This window comes from Pipistrellus hanaki, assembly GCF_964339955.1.
Source record: "Pipistrellus hanaki genome assembly, chromosome: X".
Lineage (NCBI taxonomy): Eukaryota > Metazoa > Chordata > Mammalia > Chiroptera > Vespertilionidae > Pipistrellus > Pipistrellus hanaki.
In genome coordinates, this window is record NC_140524.1 from 100,585,090 (window position 1) to 100,610,861 (window position 25,772).

At 44.9% G+C, this 25,772-nt stretch overlaps 1 protein-coding gene across 6 annotated transcripts in view; it reads right to left on the reverse strand.

Annotated features, from left to right (window-relative positions):
• The window catches only part of FRMPD4 (FERM and PDZ domain containing 4), a 420,441-nt gene that overhangs the window by 41,711 nt on the left and 352,958 nt on the right, over positions 1-25,772 (reverse strand). For all 6 annotated transcript variants that reach the window (XM_084869814.1, XM_084869812.1, XM_084869815.1 and 3 more), the window contains one exon: positions 4,982-5,027. In XM_084869814.1, coding sequence (XP_084725940.1) covers positions 4,982-5,027 — 46 coding nt within the window. The remainder of the gene's footprint in view (positions 1-4,981; positions 5,028-25,772) is intronic.

Consider the following 25,772-nt stretch of genomic DNA (forward strand, 5'->3'; position numbering starts at 1 on the left):
CTTCAGTTTGAGGGCTGATGCTTTATCCACTGAGCCAGACCAAGTAGGGGCAGTGGTCGGCAAACTCATTAGTCCACAGAGCCAAATATCAACAGTACAACGATTGAAATTTCTTTGGAGAGTCAAATTTTTTAAACTTAAACTTCTAACACCATTTCTTCAAAATAGACTTGCCCAGGCCATGGTATTTTGTGGAAGAGCCACACTCAAGGGGCCAAAGAGCCGCATGTGGCTCATGAGCCACAGTTTGCTGACCATGGGGTTAGGGTGAAACTGCAGTTTTAACTCAGAACTCTCTTTGCCGCTGAAAAAATATACAATGTGCACCACTCAAAAACCTGGGGAATTAATTCTTAGCAACCTGCAGACCTGATCAGAAGCACTCCATAGCCTGTGGTGGAAAGGATAAGTAATTACCATTTAGAATAATCAGGTTCTCCTGCTGTTAATTAATTTTAAGATGAGAAGGCCTCTCATTAACCCTTCACCCCTCTCCAAATCTGCTATTGCTAAGGTGGCCATGATAAGTGTGTGGTATGCTCCTGATGCTTTTAGATGCTCTTAGAAGTCGCTAGAACAGAGCTGGGAAAAAATGACATAAATGAGATTAATTCCTGAAATGGAAGTGTAAGGCCTTGAACTTGCAGTCCCCGTAGCTTCACAGTACTGCTCATATAGTACTGGGGAAATGCCTGCTGATGACTTACTAGCTCATAGTCACCCCTGGATAACTTAGTTTGGAGTTATCCCCTAAAGCAGACCCTAAGACAGGATTCACAGGCAGGTAGCTGATTTGGGAGGTGGGGGGCGGCAGGTAGGAAAGTGGGGGGCAGGGAGACAGGGAAGGGGGTAACCCAATAAAACATTCACTGTTAAGGTAGGCACCACTGGAAGCAACTGGACCACTGTGGGAACCAAGGCAGACCATGGCCTGAGAGGTATACTGACTGAGGAAGAGGGCAAGCTGGGGTATTGATCCACCAGCTGCTCCTGGTGGAACGGCTGCTCCTCTGGGAGTAGTAACTCCTCGGCACTTCCGGTGTGCTCCATGAGCTTGCTCCCGTGGCCAGAAGCCCACAGGCAAAGAATCGCCGGTTGTCTCAGCTGGAAATTGGGTTGACATGCTTGACATGACACATGCTAAGTGAACATGGTTCCAGCTCTAATAGCGTCTGCTACACTGGGGCTTCTATGAGGTCTGTGGCCTCCCTCGGGTGTGTGGAACATGCTGGAAGGTAGGCAGGAAATGAGAGGCAAGCAAGTGGGGCCCTCAAAGAAACCTAATTGATTTTTTTTTAGAGAGAGGAGAGAGGGGGAGGGGAGAAATAAAGAGAGAGAGAGAGAGAGAGAGAGAGAGAGAGAGAGAGAGAGAGAGAGAGAGAGAGAGAGAGAGAGAGAGAGAGAGAAACATTGATGTGAGTCACATCAATTGGTCGCTTCCCACATGTGCCCTTGACCAGGGAATCAAATCCATGACCCTTTGGTCCACAGGCCAGTGCTTTAACCATTGAGAAAACTGGTTAGGGTGAGACTCTTTGAATACTCCTTGTTTCAGGTAAGGTTGAACTGGGAAGTTATACATGTTTTGTTTTGTTTTAAATATATTTTTATTGCTGTCAGAGAGGAAGGGAGAGGGAGAGAGAGAGAAATATCAATGATGAGAGTGAATCATTGAGTGGCTGCCTCCTGCATGCCACATACTGGGGATTGAGCCTAAAACCTGGGCATGTGCCCTTGACCAGAATAGAACCCAGGACTCTTCAGTCCGCAGGCCGACACTCTATCCACTGAGCCAAACCAGCTAGGGCTGAAATGGGAAGTTTAAGACTTGGGAACTGGGGAAAGGAAAGAAGAAAGAAGCTGGCCAAAAAAGATCTGTAATAAAAAATAGTCTCAGTAAAAGGAAAGAAGACAGCACATCAGAACCAAACAAATAAAATTTACCAGTAACACAGAGATTCTCCTTCTAATATTCCATACTGAGGAAATACTATTAGATACAGCTAATAATAATAATACTAAGTACATAGATACTACTAAATACCAATAAATAGGATTTATACACAAAGATGTTCTTTGCGGAATCCTATATAATAAAGAGCTAATATGTAAATGACCGGTCGCTATGACGTGCACTGACCACCAGGGAGCAGACACTCAATGCAGGAGCTGCCCCCTGGTGGTCACTGCACTCCCACAAGGGGAATGCCTCTTAGCCAGAAGCCAGGCTCATGGGCTAAGGATGTCCAACTGCCAGCTTAGGCCTGCTTCCAAGGGCTCCCAGACTGTGAGAGGGCACAGGCCAGGCTGAGGGACACCACCCCCGCCCCCCGGCCAAGTGCACAAATTTTATGCACCGGGCCTCTAGTTATTTATAATAGCAAAACATTAAAGGCATTATAAAGGGTTCTATGATACTGAGTTGGTTAAGTGAATCAACATATGTTTTATAGCCATGTATATGACACTTATGCAGAATTCTTGATGACATGGGAAAAAGCTTGATATAGGAAGTGAAAGGAGAAAAAATTGTACATACAATATGATCTCAATTGTTGACAAGGCCCAGCACAAAAAGATTGGAAGGGAAAAGGCCAAAATGTTCCTACTGGTTGTCGCTAGGGAAAAAGTCTACTTCTGTGTTTCCTTCTGCACTAACACAATTTTTTCCTAAGAAATAAAGTAAAAATGGTGGGCAGAGAGCCCTCCATATTATTTAAAATATAAGACAGTGTGCTGACAGGTTTGGCTCAGTGGATAGAGCATTGGCCTGCAGACTGAAGGTTCAATTCCGGTCAAGGGCATGTACCTTGGTTGCAGGCACATCCCCAGTGGGGGATGGGGGGGTTGTAGAAGGTGGCTGATCAATGTTTCTCTCTCATCGATGTTTCTGACTCTCTATCCCTCTCCCTTCCTCTCTGTAAAAACTCAATAAAATATATTTTTAAAAATAAAATAAAATATAAGGCAGCAACCTGTTAAGAATTATTTCTGCTCAAGGAATTGTGGGGTTCATAAGATCTTCTAGGCCCCCCTGGAGACTGATTTTTGTGATTGGGTCACGTTGGGGTGCCCTGAGCTCAGACGGAGTATGGCAAGAAGGTGTGAACATCGGCTCTGTCTAGACTGGACCTCATTAGGCAGAGGAAACACAACATTAAAAATGCTGGCCAGAAAATTATAAGGACATAAAAATGCTAATTTTTATTGTCTGTAATAAAATCACATTTACGGGTATTCTTTTGGTCTGCTGGGTCATATGTTTCTGTATGTCAACCCTGAATGCCAAGAGAATGTTTGGGAAGACATAAAACTCAATTAAAATAAAAAAGACACACCAATTTGCTTATAGAAAAATCTGAACACAAAACTGTAAAATTTTGCAATGTCCTCTTCTCTCATCTGCTCTCCTCTCTACATATAATGTATCTATTTAAGTAACTTGGGGGGGGGGGGAGGGTTAACTACATTATTTCAACTCCTACAATTCAAAAGAGGAAAGAGCCACTTTGGACTGGACCAATAAGGGCAAACTGTAGGCGGGCCAGTGGTCCCCAGTGAGGGAGATTTTGCTCCCCAGGGAATATCTGGCAGTGTCTAGAATAGGGGTGTCGAACTCAATCAGAGAAGGGGCCAAAATCTAAAATCCAGCCTAAATTGCGGGCCGAATGGTTTACTGAACAGTCATAAACTGACAATGTCATAAACTGACAGCGGAGTGCAGTGATGACAGCGTGGTGCGGGCCACATTGCAAGGCCTGGCAGACTGGATTTGGCCCCTGGGCCTTGTGTTTGACACATGTGGTCTAGAATCATTTTTGGTCCTCACAACTAGGGGAGGAGGTCCTACTACTGCCACCTAGTGGGTAGAGGCCAGGGTTGCTGGTCAATATCCTACAATGCCCAAAGCAGCCCCCTTCCACAGAGAATCCGCCAGCCCAAATGGCCACAGTGCCAATGTGTGCTGAGAGTTGAAGGGGGAGAAGGAGTGGTGGGGTGGAGTATGTTGTGGGCACTTCAGGAAGGGGGATTGGTCAAAGGAAATCAAAGATGAGAATTCTTCTACAATAGCTGGGAGGGGAAGAGCGACTCTGAGAAGCAGAGGCAGAGATGTTGGCTGTAAGAACATGTATCAGCCCTAACCGGTTTGGCTCAGTGGATAGAGCATCAGCCTATGGACTGAAGGATCTCAGGTTCGATTCCTGTCAAGGGCACATGCCTAGGTTATGGGCTCAGTTCCCAGTAGGGGGCATGCAGGAAGCAGCCGATAAATAATTCTCTCTTTTCATTGATGTCTCTCTCTCTCCCTCTCTGAAATCAACAAAAATACATTGAGTGGCCAGATTATGATGATCTCTGAATGCATAATATTCTGGCCACTCAGTGTATAACCTATAGAATAAAAGGCTAATATGCAAATTGTCCCCTCGACCAGGAGTTCGACCAGCAGGCAAGCCGGTCAACCGCCATTGTCCTCTCCCCCTGGCCAGGCTGGCCGGACCCCACCCATCCACAAATTCATGCACTGGGCCTCTAATATATACACTGTATATATACACTGAGTGGCCAGGTTATTATGCGTTCAGAGATCATCATAATCTGGCCACTCCAGTATATGTAGTTAAAAAAAAAAAAAGAAGAACAGAAAAACAATCATGCTTCAATCCCCTATCATTCCCATTAGACTTGTGATTCTTAAGCTGGAAACTTCAAGAAAGTCTTGAGTTTTGTGCCATCTGCAGATCTGAGTGTCACATAGGACTGAACAGCCAACTTGGAGGATACTTAGAAAACGCGCTACTTTCTCTTCTCTCCAACGACTGGGGTTGCTATCGTGAAGAACAACATAGAAAGACTCCTGACTCATGATTGGTGCTGCGGAGGCACACTACTTTTGCTCTGCTGTCATTACTCATCGTGGTTTTACTGGACGGAAGGGCACACAGGAGCCTGAGGGGACTTTTCCTCGCAGGACACTTACAGGGTAAGGCTGGATGACAGTCAGCAGGATCGATTCTTTGCAGCTTCTGTAAAAGAGAAAAACACAAACACATTTATGAAAGGCACAGGGACAGCGTTCTTTGGGAACGAATTGTGGGATTTGTTGGCGAATGTCACTTGACTCAAAGGGCAAAGCATCCAGCAGTTTAGAAGCAGACCTGCAGACCAGAGAGAAATCTGCAATCAAGTGTCCACCCAGGGACACCAGCGGCCCGGCCTGACTGACTGCCAGCTTCCCACTCGGTTCACGTTGGGCGATACAATCTGTGACGCCGAACAGCCCGGTCTTAAAATAAAATCCGTGGAGGGCAGATTGGTTTTAGAAGCTTCAATTCAGTCTTTTTATACTTTTCTCTGCTCTCAAAATTGATTTTCCCCTCCAGATTTTCCTCTGCTGCTTAAAAATTTCTGTGAAATTTTCTGTGAGGGGGATGATAGATTTTTAAAATTCTATCCATTGCTCTAGTTCTGTGGTCAGCAAACTGCAGCTCGAGAGCCACACGAGGCTCTATGGCCCCTTGAGAGTGGCTCTTCCACAAAATGCCAAGGCCTGGGCGAGTCTATTTTGAAGAAGTGGCATTAGAAGAAGTTTAAGTTTAAAATATGTGGCTCTCAAAAGAAATTGCAATCGTTGTCCTGTTGATATTTGGCTCTGTTGACTGATAAGTTTGCCAACTACTGCCCTAGTTGGTTTGGCTCAGTGGGTAGAGCATTGGACTTCGGACTTAAGGGTTCTGGGTTCTATTTCAGTCAAGGGCATGTACCTTGGTTGCCAACTTGATCCCCGGTAGGGGGTGTGCAGGAGGCAACCAATCAATGTTTCTCTCTCATTGTTGATATTTCAATTTCTCTTTCCCTCTCCCTTCCTCTATGAAATCAATAAAAATATATTTTTAAAAATTTCTGTCCATTCATTGAACACCGTTATTTTCTCAGGATCAGCATCATGAAAAAAAAATGGCACTGTAGGTTTTTATGTAAAAGCAGTATCCCAGCCCTAGCTGGTTGGCTCAGTGGATAGAGCGTCAGCCTGAGGACTAAAGAGTCTGGGGTTTGATTCCGGTCAAGGGCATATACCTTGGTTTCAGGCACATCCCCGGCTGGGGCCCTGGTCAGGGCTCATGCAGGAAGCAACCAATTGATGTGTTTCTCTCACATCGATGTTTCTCTCTGTCTCTCCCTCTCCATTCCATTCTCTCTAAAAATCAATGGAAAAATATCCTCAGATGAGGATTCACAAAAAATAAATGAATAAAATAAAATAAAAATCTATCTATCTATCTATCTATCTATCTATCTATCTATCTATCTATCTATAAAAGCCTAAGTGACCATTACAACCAGATGACTGGACTACCAGCCAGTAGCTATGATATGCACTGACCATCAGAGGGCAGACACTCAACACAGGAGCTGCCTCGGTGGTCAGTGCGCTCCCTCAGCCAACCTCCCCTGGCCGGCCAACCTCCCACCGTCCCTCCCCCTGGCCGATCTGCCCCAATCAGTCCCAATCACGGGCCAGGCAGAGGGATCTCACCCATGTATGAATTCATGCACCGGGCCTCTAGAAGAAAAATAAAATAAAAGCACTATCTCAGGAAATATGACTTCCCATACTGTACTTACTCGGTCCACAGTAAGGACCCTGAAAACTTGGGAGAAAAATATTTCAGACAGGCCCTCATGGGGAAGTATTTTCACAATAGGGAACGCTTTGGAGCTAAAGGCAGATCTGTGTAATATAATGGTTTACTTAATTTCCCCCAAGTAACCCAAACCTTTCAAAGAACTCCAACCCTTGGGTGCGGGGAGGGAGGGGGAATCACACTATGGGCTAGAATCATTTTTCTTTCCTCCTCCCTCTGATCCTTCTTTAGCATGAGGGGGAGGCAGGTCAGTTGCCACTTTGCTGAGGAAGAGCCGCCTTTTCCTGCTCTGGGCGGTAATTAATTCCCTGCGTGGTGATTTATTTCCCAAGCAGATCAAGCGGAGGGCGTCTGCTGCAGCCTGTTCCCTTGGAGAGGCCGCTGCAAATCGCATCTCCTGCACGAGCCGCCCTGTGGTTTGACCTGCTCATGGCTGGCTGGGAGGGAGAATGTTCTACTGACTCCGACAGCCAGCAGCGGTGGGGTGGGCCCTGAGGGAGGAACTGGGGAGCAGGGAGGGGGAGAAATCAGCAGACCTGAAAGAGCAGGGCTGAAACTCAAAGAATCCGCCCTAGCTGCTTTGGCTCAATGGGTTGCCTCTGCCTGCGGACTGAATGGTCAAAGGTTAGATTCTGGTCAAGGGCACATGCTGGGGTTGCGGGATCAATCCCCAGCGGGGCGGGGGTGGGGGGGGGCAGGAGGCAGCTGATCAGTGATTTTTCTCTCATCATTATTGGTGTTTGTGTGTGTGTGTGTATGTATATATATATATATATATATATATATATATATATATATATATATATATATAATTGATTTTTTTACAAAGAGGAAGGGAGAGGAATAGAGAGTTAGAAACATTGATGAGAGAGAAACATCTATCAGCTGCCTCCTGCACACCCCCTATTGGGAATGTGCCTGCAACCCAGGTACATGCCCTTGACCGGAATTGAACCCGGGATGGGACCCTTCAATCTACAGGCTGATGCTCTATCCACCGAGCCAAACTGGTTAGGGCTCAATGATATATTTTTAAAAAACCTCAAAGAACTTGAGAAACAGCGAGCACACTTGGGATGATTGCAGGGAGGCTGTTGAGTGGCCCATCTGCTCCCATGAGTTCCCAGCTGCCAAGCACTGGCCGTGAACCCTAGCAAAAGGAGCAGACAGCCAGAATCCCCACTCAATGGGGTACCAGGGCCACAGTGTCCTCTGAGGAGAATCCAGTGGGTAAGATGCACGATCATGCATTATTGGTAAGATGTCAGCACGAGCATTGGCATGAGACAGTATGAAATATAATACCATTTACACAGGCTCAAAATACCCCCACGAAACAGCATCAATATATTTGTAATAACCCAATAAAAAATGACAGGATGCACACTAAACATATTAGAATGTTTTCTCTTGGGGGAGATAGGAGTGGGTGTGAGCATAAATAAAAAAAAAACAGAGACGGGCCTTGCACGGTCTATGATGATAATCATTTATGCCGTGAATTTATGACTTTGATGAATTCAACTCTCTGTAGCTGTGATTTTAAAAAATCAGAATTTGAAGGAAGATGAAATTGGGGGCGGGAGGGGGGGTCATGTCAGCAAACTTCTAAGCTGTTTAATGGGAAGCGGCCCTTGGAGAGCTCTAAAATAACCCCTAATTTACTTACCAAGATAATGGAGAACCAACTCTTTGGGCCTAGTGCACTGCACTGAACTACCTCTGCTTTGCTCGATTTCACACAGCCCATGCAGCTCTCTCCAAGAGAGAAATGAATATTTCTCCCAGAAGTATGCAGTGTGGCTCAGTGGTTGAGCACTGATCCAGGAACCAAGAGGTCTCAGATTCAATTCTGGGTCAGGGCACATGTCCCGGATGTGGGCCCAACCCCCAGTAGGGGGCATGCAGGAAGCAGTCAATGGATGATGTTTCTCTCTCTCCTCAATGTTTCTATCTATCCTTCTCTCTTCCTCTCTAAAAGTCAATAAAAACATACAATGAGTGGCCAGATTATGATGATCTCTGAATGCATAATAATCTGGCCACTCAGTGTATATCCTATAGAATAAAAGACTAATGTGCAAATTGTCCCCTTGACCAGGAGTTTGACCAGCAGGCAGGCTGGCCAACCATCCATGTTCCCTCCCCCTGGCCAGGCTGGCCGGACCCCACCCATGCACAAATTCATGCACCAGACCTCTAATATATGTGTGGGTTATGCAACACAGCCAAAGAGTCCTATTCCTGGCTGAGTAAGAGGATAGGGTACAGATGCTGGTGGTCCCCTGAGTAGTCCTGGTTCCCACCATTACTGAGGGCCACTTGCTCACCATTCTGTTAGAAATAGAATAATAGATGTCAAACATCGCAGTATGATATCTGTCTGCAGTTTTGGGAATGGGCTTTTATTTGTTTTCTTTCATATCTAAGTAGCTAATTATTACCTGCCAGATAAGAAGAATATACTCCACATCCCTTTGAGTCCTTAGGAAGCCTACCCCAATTCTAGGGGGAACAAAGATTGAAGCCATATGTATTCACATGTTCCAGGATGCTAACATGGTGCAGGCAGATTCAGCTGAAGCCTCATGCCAATACATGCCAATCACACCTACATGCCAAAGCCAGGTGCTATAGGACTTTCAAAGGAGGCCTTAAAACCCAGAGTTTGGTCCCAGCCAGTGTTTCTCAGTGAGCGTAGACCTATGAACCAGGTCGTCACAGTTTGATTCATTGTCAGGGCACATGCCCGGATTGCAGGCTCGATTCCCAATAGGGGGAGTGTAGGAGGCAGCGGATCCATGATTCGCTCTCATCATTGATGTTTCCCTCCCTCTCCCTTCTTATCTCTGAAATCCAGTAAAATGTATTTTTTTTTTTATAAAACCAGCAAAAGAGAGAGTCCTTTGACAAGATGTAGGTTACAATCTATGTAACATAATCATGGAAGTGACACCCCATCACCTTTGCTGTGTTCTGTTGGTTATAAGCAAATCATAGGTTCCACCTATACAGAGGAGAATATATGAAGCCATGGCCATCAGGAGGCAAGGATCATTGGGGACCATCTCAAATCCTGTCTGCCAGACTAACACAGAGATTCATAACCAATTAAAATATATCTCGGGAGTAGTATCCAACCATGAATTCACCACACAGATTTCTTTTGCCAAGAACCTCAGAACGAAGCATTGCTCAGCATACCTTATTAATTTGAAAGCATTTTTCAAAATGTCTATTATATTTATGGCATTAACAGTCTTTGTGTCTACAGTCATTCTCGGCAAATTGCCTGAAACATAAACTAGACTGATTTTGAATGTTACCATTTAATGAATAAATGAAGTTATTTAAATTGATATAAAATATTTTAATGCTATTTATCATGTAGACTGAGAACACGCCTTTTTTCTATTTTCTCTCATCTATAATTATTTGATTATAAGCTGCCAGACAAGAAAAATTAACTTCATAATGTTTCGTATCCCTTAGAACCCAGAGCCCTAAGATCCTAGGAGGAAAATAAGATCTAAACCATTTTAAAATAGCTTCACCAGAAAAATTAGAATCGATAATGGATGATGCCACAGTCAAGTAATCAGATAACTTCCTTTTATGAAGGCCTCAAACAGCTAGAGACTTAAAAAATCCAGTTAGAAGCACATTTAGAGAAGTATTATTTCATCAAAAATTCCGAGTGGATTTTCCACTTTTGAGAATACTTTCAAATTGCAGTGCCAATATTTTTAAATGGTTGAGTTTGTTACATGCAACGTTTTAATCCCCAAGTCACATGCTGACCTGCAGGGGAAAATATAGTCTAAGATACCCTAAGCGGTTCCTATCAAATTAGCCTGAAATTCCTTTCTCTTCATGCCTCTAACAAAAATCCTTTCTTATCGTTTTGTGGTGGAGTCCTTTGACACATTTTGGAACACCAGCATCAGTGGCTGCAGGTCATGGTTTGTGTCCCATTTTTAAATTCCATTGGATGTGATTCTGTTACAACAAGCAAAGTGATGCGAGGAAGCAGCTCAGATTCTAATGAGGTTTTTGGAATTACAATCCCTTTCAGCCAGCCCTGGGTGATGTGGCTCAGTGGGTAGAGTATCAGCCTGGGGACTGAAGGGTCCAGGGTTCGATTCAAGTAAAGGGCACATGCGGGTTGAGGGCTCTGTCCCCAATGGGGGGCGTGCAGGAGGCAGCTGCTTAATGATTCTTTCTCATCATTGATGTTTCTATCTCTCCCTCTCCCTTCTTCTCTGAAATCAATAAAAATATCCTATATCCCTGACCTGTTTGACTTAGTGGATAGAGCATCAGCCTGCGGATTGAAGGGTCCCGGGTTCTATTCCAGTCAAGGGCATGTGCCTTGGTTGCAGGCACATCCCCAGTAGCAGGTGTGCAGCAGGCAGTTAATCGATGTTTCTCTCTCATTAATATTTCTAATTCTCTATCTCTCTCTCTGCCTCTCTGTAAAAAATCAATGATACTTAAAAAAAAATCCTATATAATAAAAAGCTAATATAAAAATTGACCAAACGGCAGAAAGACCAGTTGCTATAACATGCACTGACCACCAGGGGGCAGATGCTCAATGCAGGAGCTGTCCCCTGGTGGTGGTCAGTGAACTTCCACAGGGTGAGCGCTGCTCAGCCAGAAGCTGGGCTCAGGGCTGGTGAGCCCAGCAACAGTGGCAGGAGCCTCTCCTGTCTCCTGTCTCCATGGCAGCACTAAGGATGTCAGTCTGACATCCCCTGAGGGCTCCCGGACTGCGAGAAGGTGCAGGCCAGACTGAAGGACCCCCCTCCTCCCCCCCAGTGTACAAATATCATGCACCAGGCCTCTAGTATTAACAAACTACTTTTAATTAACAAATTCCTTTTTTTTAGAGCAGCATAGCTTGGCACTTTTCTTTAACCGACTTCCTACTCTGTATTTACATGATTTTAATATTGCAATATAATCACATTGGCCTGTGCTAGTGTAGATTTCCCTTCTAGCCCAACTGGATCCCTTGATCAACTCAGAGACTGATTGGAAGTTAACGGAGTTGTGAAGAGCATGGAGATTGCTTCAGAGATTGAGAAGACAAAGCAAAAACAAAATAATTAAAATATATAGGAAATACTTTGTGTCAAAATTCAAGAGATTTTCTTTAACTAAAAAATCCAAATAAGTGAACTGTAAGATTTTAAACTGCAAAAGTGGAAGGAATCAACCTATGAAGGCTTAAGGGTTATACTTTATAAAAAGGCCACATGTAGCCTGGGTGGGTAGGTCAGTTGGTTAGAGCATCATTCTGACACTCCAAGGTTGCAGGTTCGATCCCCAGTCAGGGCACATACAAGAAGCAACCAATGAGTGCAGAAATAAATGAAAAAAAAAATTGATGTCTCTCTCTCTCTCTCTCTCTCTCTCTCTCTCTCTCTCTCATCCTCAAGTCAATATAAAACAATTTTTAAAAATATATTTTATTGATTTTTTTACAGAGAGGAGGAAGAAGGATAAAGAGTTAGAAACATCCATGAGAGAGAAACATTGATCAGCTGCCTCCTGCACACCTCCTACTGAGGATGTACCCGGAACCAAGGCACATGCCCTTGACTGGAATCGAATCCGGGACCTTTTAAGTCTGCAGGCTAACGCTCTATCCACTGAGCCAAACAGGCCAGGGCTAAAACATTTTTTTTTTTTTTTTAACCAAAGACAAAATCTAGATGTAATTCAGGGCTATCTCTGAAAGAACTTTGTAAGCTGTGAAATGACATTCTATGTAATTCCAAAGCTTGATGTGCAGAATTTTCATTTGGAATGACAGGTGATCGGGTCCAGGAAATGTACCGTTACTTGTAAGGTAAATTCACACAAACATAAGATTCCTTCTGCTTGCACTTCAGAGTTCTCCAGAGAGATCAGGATTGCTCCTTTTTTTGCAAGCTAGTGCCTCTCAGGCCTCAGCTCTCTGAGGTGGACAGCCACCGGTGATGGAAAAAGGACCCGTTAACAGCATTTCTCCAATGATGCTTTGCGGCATTCCTGGGGGATCTCGAAGCCACCAGGGAAGGATGCCTTCGATTTTCCCATCTGAAACTGGAGGTGTGAAAAGTGCACAAAACTTCTTGTGACTGATAACCGGCTGCGGCACGGAGCCAGCCTACTCAATGCCGGCAAAGCCCTTCATTTGTAGAGACGCTGCCACAGGACTGCTGGGAATGGAGGTTTAATGCTTCGTCTTGTTGACCTTCCCAACACTCTGAACAGCTCGTCATTATCCACTGGACCAACTCCCAACAGATACTGAACTCATTAGCTGGAGAGAATGGGAACAGCTAGCAAATGGCCAAACATTCAAACATGGTCAACACGTTCAAGCTGTATCATTCCCTCCTGATCTTGTGACGTGTGTATCTCTTTAATTCAATGAACTCCAATAGCCTTCTTTACCTTATCCTTTAACTCTTCTTAGTGTCCCACTGAGCTGCTTCTGTCCTGCTGGCTAAGGGAACAGGTTGCAGTCCATCCCTACATGTTGGCCAATCTGCACACACATTCTCAAGTGCATGTGAAGACAAGTGCTCTTATGACTAAAAGGTATCATGCTGAACAAATGATCAATATACACTGAGTGGCCAGATGATGATGATCTCTGAATGCATAATAATCTGGCCACTCCGTGTCTATCCTATAGAATATGCAAATTGTCCCCTCCACTAGAAGTTTGACCAGCAGGCAGACTGGCCAACCACCCATGTCCCCTCCCCCTGGCCAGGCTGGACAGACCCCACCCATGCACGAATTCATGCACTGGGCCTTTAATATATATATACACTGAGAGGCCAGATTATTATGTGTTCAGAGATTATCATATTCTGGCCACTCCGTGTAGAAGACACCAGAGTGGCACTGGGGCAGCCCTGGTAACACCTCCTAGTGTAGGGCACATCATTGGTTCTTAAAGGAGCTTCTGTTTGTCGTACAGTTTTGGGAAAACCACACCGCCCCATTGGGCTTCATCTTCTTCATCTAGAAGAGGAAGGCACTTGTACTAAATTAGCGGTTGTCACATTGTGTTCCACGGAATGCTTCTCACCTCTTCTGAGAGGGGGAGACCCTGGACACCCCTGTGTCCTTTCAACCAGGACCCCCACTGCCTGTGCACTGGGACTGGGGTTAGGGCTCTGTGGAAGAAAGAGATCCACTGCAAGAAGCAGGTAGGAAAACCCATGGTCAGGATGCTTGCTACTGGTTTATCCAATTGCAACTGGCCTCTGTCTGCAATTCTAAAGCACATTCTGAATTTCCATAAAGGCGTCCAGCATTCTCTTCCAACTTGAACCTACTTTCCTCAATGAAAAGCAAAACTAAAAGTTTTATTGGAGTTGGTTATTTTTATATATATTTTTAAAAAATATATATTTTTCTTTATTTCAGAGAAGGGAAAGAAGAGGAGAGGAGAGGAGAGGAGAGGAGAGGAGAGGAGAGGAGAGGGGGGGGGAGAGAGAGAGAGAGAGAGAGAGAGAGAGAGAGAGAGAGAGAGAGAGAGAGAGAAGAGAGAGATTTAAACATCAACAATGAGAGAGAATCATTGATTGGCTGCCTTCTGCATGCCCCCTATACTGTGGATCAACCCCTCAACCTAGGCATGTGCCCTTGACCGGAATTAAACCTGGGACCCTTCAGTCCAAAGGCCAACGCTCAATCCACTGAGCCAAACCAGGTAGGGTGCTTTTTTATTTTTTATATTTTAAGAATGATAATAATATCACCTCTATTTTATATTGCAAAGGTAGAACATTTCAGTAATAATCACAACACCCTAGAGATAGGCAGTACTGTTATCCCACTTTTATTGATGAGGAAATGAGGATCAGATAGGCTACAACACTTGCCAAAAGTCACATGGCCAGAAAGTATAGGCTGCTACTTGCCTGACCCTAGCCTTTGGACTCGGACAATGAATGGCTTGTGGAAGAAGCACAGAGGAGATCTGACTGTGTGAGTAGCCTTGCGTGTTCCTGCTTGCCCATCCTGCTGTGTTACCATGTCAACACACCCTGGCTGGCACCCTGGCCCCAAGAGGATGACAGACCTGTGGAGTGAACCTGAGCCTGATCTTCAGCTTTTAGGCAAATCCCAATTTGATAAGCAGAGTCATCCCAACCAGTTTTTAGACGCATGAGAAAGAAATGCTTATTTCCAGACAGAAAAAGACAAATATTGGCCTGGTTGGTGTGGTCCAGTGGTTGAGCGTCGACCTATGAACCTGGAGGTCACTGTTCAATTTCCAATTCCTGGGTGGCAGGCTCCATCCACAGTGTGGGGCGTGCAGGATGCAGCCAGTCCATGGTTCTCTCTCATCATTAATATTTCTCTAGCCCTTCCTCTCTATAAAAATATATAAAAAAGACAAATATTATATGATTCCACTTATATGAAATAGCTGGAATAGGCTGGTTCATAGACAGAGAAAGTAGATTAGTGGTAACCAGAGAAGGGGTGGAGGAAGGATCAGAATTTTCTCTTAATGGGTACAGAGTTTCAGTTTTGGACAATGAGAAAGTGTTGGAAACAGGTAGTGGTAATGGTTAGGGCAGTGGTCGGCAAACTCAGTCAACAGAGCCAAATATCAACAGTACAATGATTGAAATTTCTTTTGAGAGCCATATTTTTTAAACTTAAACTTCTTCTAACGCTACTTCTTCAAAATAGACTTGCCCAGGCTGTGGTATTTTGTAGAAGAGCCACACTCAAGGGGCCAAAGAGCTGCATGTGGCTCGCAAGCTGCAGTTTGCTGACCACTGGATTAGGGAAATGAATGCCTCTGAATCATACACTTCCAAGTGGCAAGTTTCATGTTATATATATATTTTACCACAATAATAAAAAAAGAAATGCTTGTTGTTAGTAGCCACTGAGATCTTAGGGTTATTTGTTACGAAGCAACAGCTGACTGATACAGCTTCTGTCTAAATGAAGGCCAGGCATTCGAGAGAGAGAAGAATGAGAATTTGGTTTAACATCAACTATGAGTAGAAGAAGAAGGATGAGGGGGAAATGTCAGATTCAACACATGCCAAATGAAATCTCTCCATGTTAAAAATAAATCAGGTCATGGGCCACAGAAAAATGGGATGGTGGCAGCCATGAAAAGAGACCCTTTGCCAAGTGGCTGGTACCATTCCTGGGTCATTTCCATGGCGGCACTGCTGTCAGGGGCATGTGTGATGACAGGAGGAACTCAGTGAGCTGGGAACAGCTTTCAAACATTCACAAAAACTTGAAGCCAACCACAGATTTAGAGACTGAAAGACTGAAAGAGATTAGAAAGAGACAGGTAGTGTCATCTGCCAAGCTGAAGCTGTTAGAAAGAAGAGTTCACATCCCGAGTTGATTCTTTTAAAAAAAAAAAAAATCACATTCTTATGCAATACAAATCGATTTGCCTTGACAGGTGCTTGCCTTTCCACTCTTAGTTCAAAAGATATTTATGATGGATGGGCTTTCTCTTAGCTCTTCCTTCACCTCTGTTCCTCAGTCCTGCATGCTCTCACAATACAGGGATTCAATGTGGTTTTAAATGAAAACACTGAACAGAGGTCCAGAGACTGTAGTGGAATGTGTGGCCAGACCACAAATGGGGGGTATCAGTTGAAGCCTTTTGTTGTTGTTATTCATCCTCACCCAAGGGTATTTTTCCACTGAAGTTTAGAGAGTGGAAGGGAGGGGGAGAAACACACAGAGAAAAACATTGATGTGAGAGAGACACATTGATTGGTTGCCTCCTGCACGCACTCGGACCAGGGCCGGGGATTGAGATGCAATCGAGGTACATGCCCTTGAGTGGAATCGAACCTGGGACCTTTTGGTCCATTGGCTGACGCTCTCTCCACTGAGCTAAACCAGCTAGGACTAGCACCATAATTTTAATTGGTTCCAAATCCCTTAGCCACAGAGAAACCTTTGAAATGACTTTGCTTTCAGAGTACGACTGTGGTAGAAAGATCTTAACCTTTGGAGACAAAGAGATACTGAATTCTGTTTCTACTTCTCTCTATGATATCAAGTCAGTTATTCAACCATTCTCATTTAGCAATAATTCAACAAATAATGGTGGCCATTGATATTTGGGGAGCGATATAATTTCTATATATAAAAGCCTAAATGACCAAGCAATCAAATGACCGTTTGCTATGTGTGCACTGACCACCAGGGGGCAGATACTCAATGCAGGAGCTGTCCCTTGGTCATCAGTGCACTCCCACAGTGGGAGCGCTGCTCAGCTGACTGACCGGCACCAGATGCAGGGCTCATGGTTGGTAAGCACTGCTGGGGACTGACTGGGCATGAGCCCTGGCAGGCACAGTGGGGCCGGGATGAGCAAGAGCAGCAGGTGGTGTTGCACTGCCAGTTTCGGCCAAATCCCCACAGGCCATGCTGAGGGACCCCACAATGCACAAATTTGTGCACCAGTCTCTAGTGTTCTATATTATTGCATGGGCCTTTGGAGCCCAGCAATCTGGTTTCCAATTCCTGCTCTCCACTCACTGGCCTTGGCCTTGAGGACAAGATACTCAGTCTTTCTAAGTTCCAGGTTCTTTATTTGTAAAAGGAAAATAACAGCACTTATCTTACTGGGTTATTCTATTAAGTGTCATAATGCTTGTAAAATGCTTCGTAGGATTCCTAAGCTATAACAAGTGCCTAATCTATGTTACTAATCAACGGATGAATGTGTTGGCGTTAATAATAACAATATTAACAGAAACGAATAAAGCTTCTTTAGATGCCAAAGGGAGAAAAAGTGAAATGAGATGTTAGCTAAAGGTCTCAGCAGTAAGCGATGTTACTGCAAAATGAAAATGACAATAATGAAAATAATAACAGTCCTCTTTGGAGCACTGTTGTGAGAACAAATTATAGATGGGTGAACTGCTTTTAGTGCCTCGGGAGAGAGGTATTATGTAAATTCAAGTTCTTTCGCTTTTCATTATTTTCCCTTGAAGACTGCAAAAAAAAAAAAAAATAGTAGTGGGTGGCTGAGAACAGGGACTGAGGGAGGAGAAAGGGAGAGAAAAGCATTCAAAGAAGAGGGAGGGAGGGAGGGAGAGGGAGAGGGAGAGGGAGGGAGGGAGGGGGAGAGAGAGAGAGAAAGAGAGAGAGAGAGAGAGAGAGAGAGAGAGAGAGAGAGAGAGAGAGAGAGCGCGAGCGCGAGCGCGAGCTGACTGACTTCCTGACCATTGCATTTGCTTGATAACCATCACCTACCTAGCCACACAGCTATATAAGAGGTGGGGTGAACATGTGAACCTCCCCACCCTCTCACTCTTGTTCTGGCCCTCTGGTAATCACCATACTGCACCTGTTCCTTTAAAGCACATGTGTCAAACACAAGGCCCGCGGGCCAAATCCAGCCCGCCAGGCCTTGCAATGTGGCCCGCACCGCGCTGTCATCACTGCACTCCGCTGTCAGTTTATGACATTGTCAGTTTATGACTGTTCAGTAAACCATTCGGCCCGCGATTTAGGCTGGATTTTAGATTTTGGCTCCTTCTCTGATTGAGTTCGACACCCCTACTTTAAAGTGAACATTTCAGAAGACAAGGCTGATAAGTTTTTGAAAAAAAAAAAAAAAAGTTAAATTCCCATCTTGGCTGAAACCTGTTTAGCTCAGTGGATAGAGTAGTGGCCTGCGGACTGAAAGGTCCCATGTTTGATTCCGGTCAAGGGCATGTACCTTGGTTGCGGGCACATCCCCAGTAGGGGGTGTGCAAAAGGCAGCTGATAGATGATTCTCTCTCATCGATGTTTCTAACTCTCTATCCCTCTCTCTTCCTCTCTGTAAAAAAATCAATAAAATATATTTTTTAAAAATTCTCATCTTGGACTCCATGGATATGTCTGACTTTGTCAGGTGAGATGACACTGCGAGGCTTATGGCGTTCATGACAGCCATTACTCAAACTGTTTTTCAAATTAATTCATTCACTAGCCAGATTTGGGGAAAATAGTTTTGTTTTTCTCCTCCTCCTCTTTCCCCCCCACTCCTTCTCCCCTCGCCTCCCATCTCCTTTCTCTCTGTTCTGTTTGGAAGCAATCTGAACCATCTTACTACCCTGTTTCCCTGAAAATAAGACAGTGTCTTATATTAATTTTTTCTCCGAAAGTTGCACCAGGTCTTATTTTCGGGGAAACACGGTAGGTATTCTGTTGATAAAGCTGCTTCCATTCTCAAAACACTATGATTTCCCACGTATCTCACATTCCAGGAAACTTCCTCATCTTTTTCTCCCAACCGGGGACACTCCCAGTAGCTTTCCACTGATCTCCACTTACATCTCAACTGGAAAGACCACTGAGATTCATTCCACAAATGTGCGACAAGCCCCTACGGTGTGTCAAAGACGGTTCTAGGCTATGAGGATGCACCAGTGAACAAAACAGAAAGGAAGCCCTGTCCTTTTGGGCGGCCACTCTGTGCAGTCACCTGGGCATTTGAGCAGAGGATGCCCTGGCTGGCTGGGTGTGGGCCTGGGCAGCCCTTCCCACCCTCCAGCCGGCTATGTTCTCATCCGGAGCTGCAGAAGCGGGACCAGACCTCCCATTAGATGCTTCCTCCCAGACACCCAAAGCCGTTACCCTTTCAGCTGACGAGTCCCCTTGCGTTAATCAAGCTGCTCTGCCCACATCAAAAGTGTCCTGTCCCTAAAGCTTCCTGTGCCCTTTTCTCTAACAACCCTCTCTCCTCACAGTCCTCTCCAGGAGTCACTCCTTTGAAGTCTTCCCACATCAAACCATCTGCCTCTAGACCTATGGTGTCCATGGCAACCTTTCCCATGCAGGGACAGCTCTGCAGGGGCAGGTGGGGGACTCTTCCTCTCAGAGAAAAGAGGGGACAAGTGGTGACAAAGTGAGAAACAGATGCTTGACTACCTGGGGCATATGTTTTTTGGTTTTATTTTTTAATCAGAAGGCTACTTTGCAGTAGGGTGTTTTTTAAGAAACAAAATAAAACACACATATATTCTTATTGATTTCAGAGAGGGAGGGGGAGAGAGAGAGAAAGAAACATCAATGATGAGAATCATTGATCGGCTGCCTCCTGCATACCCCCTACTGGGGAACAAGCCTGCAACCCAGGCATGTGTACTTGACTGGAATCGAACCTGGAACCCATCAGTCCACAGGACAATGCTTTCTGTCCACTGAGCCAAACCGGCCAGGGCAGAATCCCCTGCTTTCCAATAAGGACCTAAGAAATGCTGGTGGGTGAGTCTCTTGCAGCTGCCAAGGGAAAATAAATATTACGGTGACCACAAAAGCCCCACAACTATTTTGAACCCTATATCAGTGGTCGACAAACTCATTAGTCAACAGAGCCAAGTAGCAACAGTACGATTGAAATTTCTTTTGAGAGTCAAATTTTTTATTCTTAAACTTCTTCTAACAACACTTCTTCAAAATAGACTTGCCCAGGCCGTGGTATTTTGTGGAAGAGCCACATTCAAGGGGCCAAAGAGCTGCAGTTTGCCGACCACTGCCCTATATTGTATGTCCTCAAAGATGATCTCTGCATAGTGTATATGGCTACAGATTTAATTCACATCTGAGACATTTTAGTCAATGGTCTGATTTTATTTTAATGATGAAGCTTGAGATGAGCTCATGCTTATATATAATATTAAAGGCCTGGTGCACAAATTCGTGCACAGGTGGGATCCGGCTGGCCTGCCCTAGTGGTGGGGTAGGGAGGGGATGCAGAAGGTTGGCCAATTGGCCTCACCGCTGATTGGGATGGGGGGCCCAGCCCATCCAGGGGGAGGAACCATGGGCAGTGGGGGCAGGGGACAATTGGGGCCCCAATCAGGGCAGTTGGCTGCTGCAGTGCACTTTATACCGGCTGGTCATTCTGGTCGTTCCGTTGTTCCAGTCACTTGGCTTTTAGATAGATAAATAGATTATATGTAAACTCGTCAAACATAAAAACAAGGCTACACACCACATGCATATTTGCCAAAAAGCGATCACTCTGACCATTTCTTTTTTGTTTATTTGTTGTTGTTAATCCTCACCCGAGGATGTTTTCCTGTTGACTTGTAGAGAGAGTGAAAGAGAGTGGGAAAGACAGAGAGGAACATCGATGTGAGAGAAACACATTGATTGGCTGCTTCCTGCATGAGCTCTGACCAGGACCTGGGGTGGGGAAGAGCCAACAACCAAGGTACGTGCCCTTGACCAGGACTGAACCCGGGACTCTTTGGTCTGCAGGCCAACCCTCTACTCACTGAGCCACACCAGCTAGGGCTGCTCTGACCATTGTTTTGTGGACCAATGACACAACTGCTCCAAACAATGGCAGTGAAAAGATTCCCTGTTGCTGGTTTTGTGTCACAGGCAATAGTTCAATTGAGTTAAACCCATGTGATGATTCCTATGGCAGGCCACATAGTTTATCAAAAAATTGTGATGATTTGGTTTCCAATGCAGACTCTATGACTCAATAACAGAGAATGCTGAGCAACCTAACCTTATTACTCAACTCAGTTATTTCTGCCAACTACTGTTGGCTCATGTCATCGACACCACCTCCCACCCAGTGCTCCAGCTAGAAATCTGACGGAGTCTCTTCAACTCTGCATCAAATACACCGCCAAGTTTTGCCGACTCACCCTCTCTGACACTTTGCTCTGTCCCAGGACTCCTCGGGTCCAGTCTCCTAGCTGTTACTTCTCACCTGGATTCGTTAAAGAACTTCTAATGGCTTCTCTGTTTCCATACTTGCCTCCAGGTTTCCTTCTCCACACGGCGGACGTGGTGTATTTGAACATGCGAGTTGAGTTATTTTACTGCATTGCTTCAACCCCGCCAATGGTTCCCTCTCTTTCCTAGAATAACATCCAGACTTCCTATGTGGCTTAGCCTGGGGGTCAGCATATTCTTTATTCTGTTAAGGGCCAGATAGAAAATATTTCAGGCTTTGTGAGCCAGACAGTCTCTTGCTACTATTCAAACTCTGTAGTTGTAGCACCAAAGTAGCCACTGACACTCGGCTGGCGTGGCTCAGTGGCTACATGGAACAGACTATCAAATCTCAGAGGGAAGGCAGGCAGGGTGGGTGGGTGGGTGGGAGGTAATCAACCAAAGATCTTGTATGCATATATGCATGACCCATGGACATAGACAATAGGGTGGAAAGGGGTCAATAGAGAAAGAAAGGGGACATATGTAATACTTTCAATGATAAATATTCAAAAAAAGATTAGCCTGATACATTTGGTCAAATATTAAATGAACTCAACCCTACTGCCTTGGCAGGGCCAGACCAAATGGTTTTCCAGGCCTTATTCAGCCCACGGGTCAGACGTTCCCCACCCCTGTAGGGGACTTTTGTGCTAGTTACATATGTCAGGCACCCAGGGAAGTGGCTGAACTCAGGCTTATCTCGTGCATTTGGCTCTCATCTGCACAGATACAGTCCTAATGGATAGGATCATTTCTTTAGAACACTCTCCACTCTTTCGAATGTCATTCAAGCGGTGGGGGATCTATAGCCCCAGTCAAAACATGCAGACTACTTTAGCTGCATATTTCTAATCCAAGTTAAAGACGAGAAAAGCATGGTTTTCTCTTAAAAGCAGATGCTTTTTTTCCAGCTCAATCAATTTATTCTCAAGTCCTTCTTTAGAGATAATGTCAGTGAATGTGGAATGCTGGGCTAGAAACAAAGGCTGGGTTAAGGACAAGTGGTCTCTGATATTTGAGTTGATGTGTTTCTAGAACACACAACAGAACTTAACTGCTTATGCACCTTCGTCTCCCTAAAATGTCCTTGGCAGCTGAGATGTGGCAAAAAACCCTCAGGCTACTGCGTCTGTCATTGCCTGAAAGCATGGAGGGGGCAATGAGACATAAAGCCCCTGGGAAGTGACATCCCACAGGGGCAGTCCCTCACCAGTGACTGTCATGTGGTGGGGGAGGAGTGCAAACGCTCCATCTCCCTGCCTCTGATGGGACCACCATCAGGTGACACCTAGAAGCTATTGAACCCCTCTGTGGGTTGCACCTAAGTTACCCACATGGCACTTGCCTCGCATGGCCACTGTGTGAAGCCACTTGCAATGGATCCTCATCTCAGGGCCAGGTTCTTGGAGAGAAAGCTAAGATAGTGAGTCAGTGCTTAAGGAGGACAACTGGTATTCTCTCCATAAAACATCACTTCAGTCTCATTCTCAATGGGCATGATCTGGGTAAACTTTCTTTAAAAAATATGTTTTTATTGATTTCAGGGAGAAAGGAGAAGGAGAGAGAGAGAAACATCAATGATGAGAGAGAATCATGGAGCGGCTACCTCCTGTACGCCCCACACTAGGATTGAGCCCACAACCCAGGCATGTAACCTAACCGGGAATGGAACCACGACCTCCTGGTTCATAGGTCGATGTTCAATCACTGAGCCATGCTGGCCGGGCTGGGTAAACTTTTGTGGAAGGTATGGATAGGCAAGTCCAGCTTACTGGACAAGTTTAAGTCAATGCCATTCAATAATTTCTGAGCTCGCAAGAGTAGGAAGAGAAACTCCAAGTTCTTGGAACTTGCAAATAAATAAGAAACAGACCAGGTTAAAAGGCAAACCTATGTGAAGGCCATACTGGGAACACTTTTTCTTTAACAAGACATATTGAAATAACGATCATTTATAAGACTCATTCTTTGAAAAGGATGACTTGAAATGTTCTTTTCAAAGGAATAAATGCCAATCTGCATTAGTCTTACATAAAGATTTCGCCCAGCAAAGAGGCAATTACAGCCTGACAGATGCCTAAAATAGCCTTGATTCTGTTGCTTTTTCGATCCAGAGGTGGGCAGATACCACCATGGTGCCTCTGAATTACAGCTTATGAAACTTGGAAGAAAGAAAAAGATCTATCGAACCATTGTGTTTAGATGATACAAGCCTGGTGACTACCTTCCTCTCCCCCCTCCTCTCTTCACTGTCCCTTAGGCAAAGGAAAAGGCCAAATTCACTTCTTCAATGGCCATGGCCTGAGCCCCTTCTTGTGTCAACAGTGGTACTGCCTGGCTCCTGCGTGGCCCTCGACAATGGTTCTCAGATGCTGTGTCACTTGCCATCCAGGCCTGATGCTGGGCTCTGTGCTTCTCTGGGAAAATGCTACACTGCATTGAGCCTCCATAGCCTCATTCATAGGGTACAGAGAAACTTTTCTGGCCCAGCTGGTGTGGCTCAGTGGTTGAACGTCAACCCAGGAACCAAGAGGTCACCGGTTCGATTCCTGGTCAGGGTACAGGCCCAGGTTGTAGGCTCAATCCCCAGTGCGGGTCATGCACGAGGCAGCCAACCCATGATTCTCTCTCATCATTGATGTTTCTCTCTCTCCTCCCTTCCTCTCTAAAATCAATAAAAATATATTTTTAAAAAACTTTGGCGATCATCTACTAGTAAAGGTGAAAGGCACGCTTTCCTTGTATGTATTGATCATGGAGGACACGCAGCATGAACACAACAGTGGCAGAGGTAATGCCTTTGGTGGATGGAATGCTCCCCCCCCACCCCTTATGAATGGATGCTTTGCAGGGAATCCATTCTTAAAAACTAGGCTTTGTTTGATGTCCACAAATGTCAAATTCTCAACATTTAAACATCACGCAGCAAATTACACATGTACCCTAGAAAGGTCACTGTTCACATCCACAGAGAAACGGGCTACTTTGTTTGGAATAGAATGGCTAGGCTTTATTTTTTCATGCTAGGTGACTATTTCTTTTTTATAAAAAAAAAAAAAAAAAAGAGAGAGAGAGAGAGAAAGAAAGAAAGCAGGATTTCACCTGAGCATGTGAGAATTACCATCCTATATAATAAAGATGTAATATGCAAATGGTTGTTATGCTGTAAAGACCACGTAACAACTGAATACAGATCAGTGGGGAAGGGGAGGAGCGACAGGATGGCGGGGCAGCGGGCAGAGAGCTACTGGTGAGCTACTGGTGCACGGATTCGTGCAGGGCTACTAGTGTGTCTATATTTGTCTGCTGGGAATGCGTGAGAAGTACTCAAATGGCAGTGCTGCAGGACCAGAAGAGATACTGAATATTTATATTAGTAAACAGTTCTTCAGAATATAACACTTGGATGAAATCTGTAGCTACCAAACTCCATGTGCATCAGGTGAAATCGTTTTAGAATATCCTTGAGTTCTCCCACAAGAGAGAAAGCAACCAGCACAGCAAAGCCAGAAATCCACGGACAACATCCCCAACCGAGCGAGGTGGTAGCAAAGCCCCATAAACATGCAAATGGGAGCTGGTGGAGACAACGCACCAACAGCATCCGTGTGGGAGGAAACCGAGGGGCAGGAGGGAGGGGGTGTGATGGCTCAGAGACCAGAAAGACCCTGGAATTGCCCACAGCGCCACACAAGAAGTGGGGGAGTCCCATCCAGGTAGTGCAGGCCACAGGCAGCCATCAGAAGCAGAATGCTCGGCCCAGCTGGTGTGGCCCAGTGGTTGAGCATCAGCCTGTGAGTCAGAAGGTCACAGTTTGATTCCCAGTCAGGGCACATGCCCAGGTTGTGGGCTCGATCCCCAGTGTGGGGTGTGTAGGAGGCAGTGGATAGATGACTCTCATCATTGATGTTTCTATCTCTCTCCCTGTCCTCTCTGAAATCAATACATTATATTTTTTACACATAAACAAAAGTGCTATCTTTAACAATTGTAAGTAAAATACATTTATTGCCCTCCTGAATCCAGTTAGAGGCCGAAGGACACAAACAGGAACGATCCCAAATGATTTTAAAACAGCATTTTGAACATCTTTGTAATATACGCCATAAAGACAGATAGAACTGCAATAAAAAGGCTTTAAGACATGTTCTGTCATCGGGTTATTTGTGACAGCGCTGTCATGCTGAGGCTAGTGTGTGTTGTGTGGGATAAAGCTGAGAAATTATGATGGGCCACTGAGATTTGGGATAGATAGTTTGAGTAAGAGGAAATAAAAATGTAAGATAGATCAGGTTACATAAAATCTTTCTGTCCTGAATTTGAATCAGACATACTGGTATGAACTCATGATGGATTTTATGTTTAAAATATACGTGTGAGCCC